Genomic DNA, 7,921 nt, shown 5'->3' on the forward strand with positions numbered 1-7,921 from the left:
CATCATCTTTTAGAATTTGAAAGAGCTCAGCTGGAATTCCATCACCTCCACTAGCTTTGTTCATAGTGATTCTTCCTAAGGCCCACTTGACTTCACATTCCAGGATGTCTGGCTCTAGGAGAGTGATCACACCATTGTGGTTATCTAGGTCATTAGGATATTTTTTTGTATAGTTCTTCCATGTACTTTCCACCTCTTCTTAATATCTTCTGCTTCTGTTAGATCTATACCATTACTGTCTGTATTATGCCCATCTTTGCATGAAATGTTCACTTGATATCTCTAATTTTCTTGAAGAGATCTCTAGTCTTTCGCATTCTCTTGTTTTTCTCTATTTCTTTGCATTGTTCACTTAGGACGGCTTTCTCATCTTTCCTTGCTATTCTTTGGAACTCTGCATTCAGATAGATATATCTTTCCTTCTCTCCTTTGCTTTTCACTTCTCTTCTTTTCTCAGCTATTTGTAAGCCCTCTTCAGACAGCCATTTTGCCTTTTTGCATTTCTTTTTCTTGGGGATGGTTTTGATCACTGCCTCCTGTACAATGTCATGAACCTCTGTTCATAGTTCTTCACTCTATCAGATCTAATCTCTTGAATCCATTTGTCACTTCTACTGTATAATCATAAGGGTTTTGATTCGGTTGTGCCTGAATGGCACAGTGGTTTTCCCTACTTTCTTCAACTGAAGTCTGAATTTGTCAGTAAGGAGTTCATTATCTGAGCCACAGTCAGGTTCCAGTCTTGTTGCTGACTGTATAGAGCTTTTCCATATTTGACTGCAAAAAATATAATCAATTCAATTTTGGTATTGATCATCTGGTGATATCCATGTGTAGAGTCATCTCTTGTGTTGTTGGAAGAGGGTGTTTGCTATGACCAGTGCGTTCTCGTGGCAAAACTCTGTTTGCCTTTGCCCTGCTTCATTTTGTACTCCAACTTGCCTGTTAGTCCAGGTATCTTTTGACTTCCCACTTTTGCATTCCAGTCCCCTATGATGAAAGGACATCTTTTTTTGGTGTTACTTCTAGGTCTTGTAAGTCTTCGTAGAACTATTCAACTTCAGCTTCTTTGGCATTAGTGGCTGGGGCATAGACTTGGATTACTGTGATATTGAATGGTTTGTTTTGGAAATGAACCGAGATCATTCTGTTGTTTTTGAGGTTGCACTGAAGTACTGCATTTCAGACTCTTTTGTTAACTAAGATGACTACTCCTTTTCTTCTAAGAGATTCTTGCCGACAGTAGTAGGCAAGAATCAGTGGTCATCTGAATTAAATTCACCCATTCCTGTCCATTTTAGTATACTGATTCCTAAAATGTTGATGTTCACTCTTGCCATCTCCTGTTCGACCACTTCCAATTTACTATGATTCATGGACCTAACATTCCAGGTTCCTATGCAATATTGTTCTTTACAGTATCGGACTTGACTTTCACCACCAGACACTTCCACAACCGGGCATTGTTTCTGTCCAGAGAGGCTCAGCCTCTTCTTTCTTTCTGGAGCTGTTTCTTTGCTCTTCTCCAGTAGCCTATTGGGCACCTACAAACCTGGAGAGTTCACCTTTTTTTCGTCTTGTTCATGGGGTTCTCCAAGCAAGAATACTGAAGTGGTTTGTGTTCCCTTCTCCAGTGGACCATATTCTGTCAGAACTCTCCACCATGACTCTTCAGTTCAGTTCAGTTCAGTCGCTCAGTTGTATCCGACTCTTTGCGACCCCATGAATCACAGCACGCCAGGCCTCCCTGTCTATCACCAACTCCTGGAGTTCACTCAAACTCATGTCCATCGACTATTAGATTCCATAAATAGACATGATACTTCCAATATTGCATCTCACTTTCTCTTTCTTTTCTCCAGAAAGTTGGAGCCCTGAAATAAAAAAAAAACATGCCTATAATCCTATTTCTTGTTCCTCTGCTTCATTATGTATAGTGCTTCTGACACTTGCAATGCCCTTTCTGAAATGGAAAACTGATCCATCCATTTAATGCAATCTCATATTTTATTATATTAATGGTCCTCTGTTTCCTCAAGCTTACTGAGGCCAGAGGGGAGGATTTACTAGAGTTTGTCTAGAACAGACACTGTACTCAATAGACATGTATAGAGTGAAAGAATGACAAATGAGTCAGTGAAATGAGCATGTAAAAAATGAAGGATTAATTTTTAAGTCTATAAATACATAAATCTTGAATTCATCTTCTTTACATTGGTTATTAGTAGATAACTACATGTCTTGATGAAAATGTATAGTCTTAGATATACCCTGTAATAAAAGGGAAAAAATGATGAAGAAGTGAGACATTTTTGTTGTTCTGGAAATAACTTACAGTAAAATACTGGATGCAACTGAAAGATATGTCTAGTTTTCAAGTTTTACTTGACTGACTTACCATGTGAACTAGCAAATATTATACAGCTTTGAGTCAATTTAATCAAATCAATTAAAATCAATGAGTTTCATTTCCTTGTTTATATAATGCAATTACTGTACTACATCTCTGTTTCTTAATCTGATCCGATTATAAGAACCACTTGGAGAATATGATTTAATAGGTCTGAAGGAGAGGACAGGTGATTTTTCAATAGGCAGCTGTATGTAACTCTGGAACACTTGATTTCATGGAACTGTAAGAATCGAATATTGTATTATTAACTTCTTAGAAGCTATAAGCAGAAAATATGGGAACAAAATTCATCTTGTCACATAGTTGTTGATAACCTGCTTCTTCAGTTTACAGGCCTAGGCAATCTTGGGAGTTCAAAGTATTATATTTAAGGGAAAAAAGCTGAACCTCTCCTCTGAAAAGGCTAACAATCTACAGGGTTAAAGATTTATGCACAAATAACTGTGGCTTAAACCAAACTGCAACATACACTGTGATAAACTGATGAACATAAGAGAGGACAGAGAAGCAGTAGATGCTAACTGGGAGGACCACAGAGGAGGGAACGTTTACGCTGGGACTTTGAAAGTGGATAATATGACTTATTAGTTCAAGTAAAACTGAATTGCTGTCCCTCTATCCACTGGGCTTTTAAAAACATGCCTCAAATCTGTGGCTTAGTCACACTTCCTCCCATACAGCACTCAGAAACCTGTTATAAATTCCTGTCCTTTACATTAGTTTTTCTTCCAGTTTTATGGAGATATTGACATATAACACTGTATAAGTTTAAGGTGTACAGCATAAAGATTTGACTTACACACATCATGAAATAATTAACACAGTGAGTTTAGTGAACATCATCTCATATAGATACAAAATTAAAGAAATACAAAAAAGTTTTCTTTTGAGAACTCAGGATTTATTCTAGTTACAGCTTTCATATTTAACATACAGCAGTTTAATTATATTTATCATATTGTACATTATATCCCTAATGTTCATTTATTTATTTTTATTATTATTTTATTTATTTAAAAAATTCATTTATTTTAATTAGAGGCTAATTACTTTACAAGATTGTATTGGTTTTGCCATACATTGACATGAATATGCCCCGGGTATACATGTGTTCCCCACCTTGAACCCCCCTCCCACCTCCCTCCCCATCCCATCACTCTGGGTCATCCCAGTACACCAGCCCCGAGCATACTGTATCATGCATCAAGCCTGGACTGGCGATTCGTTTCACATATGATAATATACATGTTTCAATGCCATTCTCCTAAATCATCCCACCCTCGCCCTCTCCCACAGAGTCCAAAAGACTGTTCTATACATCTGTGTCTCTTTTGCTGTCTCGTATACAGGGTTATCATTACCATCTTTCTAAATTTCATATATATGCATTAGTATATTGTATTGGTGTTTTTCTTTCTGGCTTACTTCACTCTGTATAATAGGCTCCAGTTTCATCCACCTCATTAGAACTGATTCAAATGTATTCTTTTTAATTGCTGAGTATCACTCCATTGTGTATATGTACCACAGCTTTCTTATCCATTCATCTGCAGATGGACATCTAGGTTGCTTCCATGTCCTCACTATTATAAACTGCTGCAATGAACATTGGAGTACATGTGTCTCTTTCAATTCTGGTTTCCTCGGTGTTTATGCCCGTCCCTAATGCTTATTTACCTTATTACTAGAAGCTTGTACTTTTTAGTCAAAAGGACCACCTTCAGCCAATTTCCTCTGCTCCTATCCCACCACCCCTAGTAACCACAGATATGATCTTTTTTCTGTGATTTTGTTTATTTGATTGTTCTTGAAGTATAGGTGACCTACAATACAATGTTATTTTCCTGGTACACAACATAGTGATTCATTTTTCTTTCTATATACATTTTTATTGGCCATGCTGTTGACATGTGTGATCTAAGTTCCCTGACCAGGACTCAAACTCATGCAACCTGCAGTGAAAGCATGTGTTCTTAACTACTGGACCACCAAGGAAGTCTTTATTTCTATACTTTTTAAAATGATCACTATGATAAGTCTAGTTGCAATATCACTACACGAAGATATTATTTAGATATTGGCTATACTCCCCTCTCTGTATATTTCATGTTTGTGACTCATATTTCTCTCTGCCTCTCAACCCTCTATACTCTGGCAACCACTTGTTTGTTCTCAGTATCTATTACTCTCTGTTCATTGGTTTTTAGATCCCACATATAAGTGATATAGCACAGTATTTGACTTTGAGTTATTTCACTTTGCAAAATATCCTCTAGGCCCAGTGCACCTTAACAGTCAGCCTATAAGAAACATAGCAGGATCATTGATTAGCTGTGTGAATGTGCACAGCTCTGTGTGTAATAAGGGACCAGAAGGCCTTGATTCTGCCTCTTGTGCAAAGTAAACTTCTAATTATGCCTACTATATGCATTTAACACTGCTGCCCAGGCAATGTTCTCAAATCTATACTTATTGATACTTTTAATCTGCATACCCCCGCTATGTTGTGGGTTTGCTTTAGTCCAGTTTTACAAAGGAAAGAAGAGAGGCACAGAAGGACGATTCTCCTAGACCAAGGATATCAGGTAGGTAAATGTGGTTTTTTAGCAGGAGCTTTAAACCATGGTACTGATATTCTAGAAGTTATACTTTTAACTGGTCCACAATAATCTTTCTGCTTATAGAGTTAATAAACCCAACCAAAACTTTGCTAAACAGAAGATATCTTGCCTTTTAAAATAAATAATTTCTTCCAAGCTGTATCCTAGCAATCTCTTTCATCTTGACCTTGTATTTCTCCTTGTGCAACATCAGCTAGTACCAGGAATTACCTTGATGATAGGTTCAAAGTTTACAAGGAAGAGGGTGACTTAGTGAAACTGGCAAAAATCATATTTTTAGGGTTCCTTCCTAAATACTGGTGCTATATATAGTTGGTCATTCTCTTCCAGTTCAGTTGACTTAAGAGATACTTGTTGTTGTTGTTCAGTGGCTCAGTTGTATCTGACTCTTTGTGAACCCATGGACAGCAGCACACCAGACTTCCCTGTCATCACTAAATCCCAGAGTTTGCTCAAACTCATGTCCATTGAGATGATGATGACATTTAAACATCTCATCTTCTGTAACCCACTTCTCCTGCCCTCAATCTTTCCCAGCATCAGAGTCTTTTCCAGTGAGTCAGCTCTTCACATCAGGTGGCCTAAGTATTGGAGCTTCAGGGGCAGCATCAGTCCTTTCAATGAATATTCAGGGTTGATTTCCTTTAGGATTGACTAGTTTGATCTCCTTGCTGGCCAAGGTACTCTCAAGAGTCTTCTCCAGCAGCACAGTTCAAAAGCATCATTTTTTGTTGCTCAGCCTTCTTTATGATCCAGTTCTCACATCCATACATGACTACTGGAAAAACTATAGCTTTAACTATATGGACCTTTGTCAGCAAAGTGATGTCTCTGCTCTTTAATATGCTGTCTAGGTTTGCCATAGCTTGAGTCAGGATCAAAGGAAGGAGGACTCATGGGAAGTGGGAAAGTTCCCCACATGAGAGGAAAAGGTGAACACAGACCACATTCAATTCTGAAAATGTTTTTCTTTACTCAGGTTATCAAGGCTCTACTTCCCATCTTCAAAAGAATCTTTTTTTTTTTTTTCATGAAACCTCATAAGATTGAAAATGTTGACTTTTCAAAATATAAAATCATCATAACTATTGTGTTGAAGCTGTGTGGGCCTCAAGGTGATGACTAAATTAGCTCTTTAAGAATTTTCATCAAATTGACTGACTTGTTATTGATAGAACATTCAATGTATCTGTGTTCTTATTTGATTAGTGTTAGTGATTATAGTTTGTAACAGTAGGTACAGTGTGTAAACATTAGATTATTAAGCAATCCATGAGATAATTAATGAAAATTATATATTTTGAGAAGTTATGCATAATACTGAAGATACTTCAACAGGAAAATAGTTACAAAAAATATTCAAAGGAGTCCTGGGAGTGAAGAAAATAGACAAGATGTACAGTAACACATCATCAGACGGAACAGTGTTCTTACAGTTGTTTCCTGGGCAATAATGTTCATCCATGGAGAGAAACAATAACACTATATCCACAGATTTTATTCTCCTGGGGCTCTGGCCTGAGTTCAGCCACCTTGTGATCCTTATCTACCTTATCCTTTTGGTCTACTGTTTGGCTGTTATGAGCAATGTTGTTCTCATTCTCCTCATCTGGCTAGATTTGCAACTCCACTCCCCCATGTACTTTCTCCTCAGCCACCTCTCCCTCATTGACTTGGCCTTGATCTCAACTTCTGTCCCCAAAATGGTCACAAACTTCTTCTCAGGGGAAAGAATCATATCACAGGTAGGTTGTGGAACCCAGATATTCTTCAGCTTAACCCTGGGAATTGCTGAGTGCCTCCTGCTAACTCTCATGTCCTATGACCGCTACGTTGCCATCTGTAACCCACTTCGTTACTCACTCATTATCAGCCATGTCACCTGCAAAAAGATGGTCGCTGTGTCGTGGACAGGGGGAGCAATAACTTCCCTGGTTCATACAGCCTACGCCATGCATTTTCCCATTTGTCACCCTCGAGAGATCCTGCATTTTTTGTGTGAGGTCATGGCCCTCTTGAAGCTCACTTGTGAGGACATTTCAGCCTATGTGAAGTCAGTGGTGGTCTCAAGCTTTCTGGTGGTCCTCATCCCTCTAAGTCTCATCCTGGCCTCCTACACCCTCATCTTTCTTGCTGTCCTCCGCATGAACTCCTCTGAGGGCAGGAACAAGGCTCTGGCTACCTGCTCCTCCCACCTTTGTGTGGTCAGCCTCTACTTTGGCCCTGCCATATTGGTCTACATGAGACCAGGGTCTTCTAAGACTCCCAAATTAAATCAATCTCTTTTTATGTTTAATGCCATCCTTACCCCTATGCTTAACCCACTCATCTATAGTCTGAGAAACAAGGATGTTATAGAAGCTTTGAAGAGTAGAGTCATCAATAGATTCCCCCTGAGAAAGATGAAAAAACATCTACATTGCTATACATGATTATAATCTTATGTTAGCATATTTATTTAAATTGCTTTCAGGAGCCTTTAAGACTTGAAAAATTCTGTTATAAATTACAGAAATGTTAAAAGTATTTATTTCAATCCTCTTGTTATGTGAAAATAAAACATAAAATAATCTGTCCATGGTCTCAGAGCACCATCAAAGAGCCAGTTCTTCTGACACAAAATTCAAGCACACTTATTTTCTAAAGAACACAGAGCATCATTTTTGCTCATGTATGCCCAAGTTATGAATGCACTCATCCACGTAAATTTACCTGTGAAGAAGGCATGAGCTGCTCCTCAGAACAGTGAGAAAACTCACAATTTTAGGATTGGCTCAGGAAGCAAAACTTCTGATATATACTTTCAACAACTGTGATATTAAAATAGTCTGATCTTTCTTGAATGAAGATAAGCAGCTTTTAGATTGCCAAAATATCATACACATTC

General features: G+C 38.1%; 1 protein-coding gene across 1 annotated transcript; it reads left to right on the forward strand.

Moving 5' to 3' along the window:
• Positions 1-6,497: 6,497 nt before the first annotated feature.
• On the forward strand, positions 6,498-7,466 carry LOC129559087 (olfactory receptor 2AJ1-like). The gene has a single exon (XM_055430560.2). It carries the CDS (start codon positions 6,498-6,500, stop codon positions 7,464-7,466), a length of 969 nt encoding a protein of 322 aa, XP_055286535.2.
• Positions 7,467-7,921: the final 455 nt, after the last annotated feature.

This window comes from Moschus berezovskii, chromosome 8, assembly GCF_049115385.1.
Source record: "Moschus berezovskii isolate FMDL1 chromosome 8, NW_MosBer_1.0, whole genome shotgun sequence".
NCBI classification, from domain to species: domain Eukaryota; kingdom Metazoa; phylum Chordata; class Mammalia; order Artiodactyla; family Moschidae; genus Moschus; species Moschus berezovskii.

Excerpts from the sequence above, each read along its gene's own strand:
- LOC129559087 (XM_055430560.2), top strand. The coding sequence starts at position 6,498 with ATGGAGAGAAACAATAACACTATATCCACAGATTTTATTCTCCTGGGG.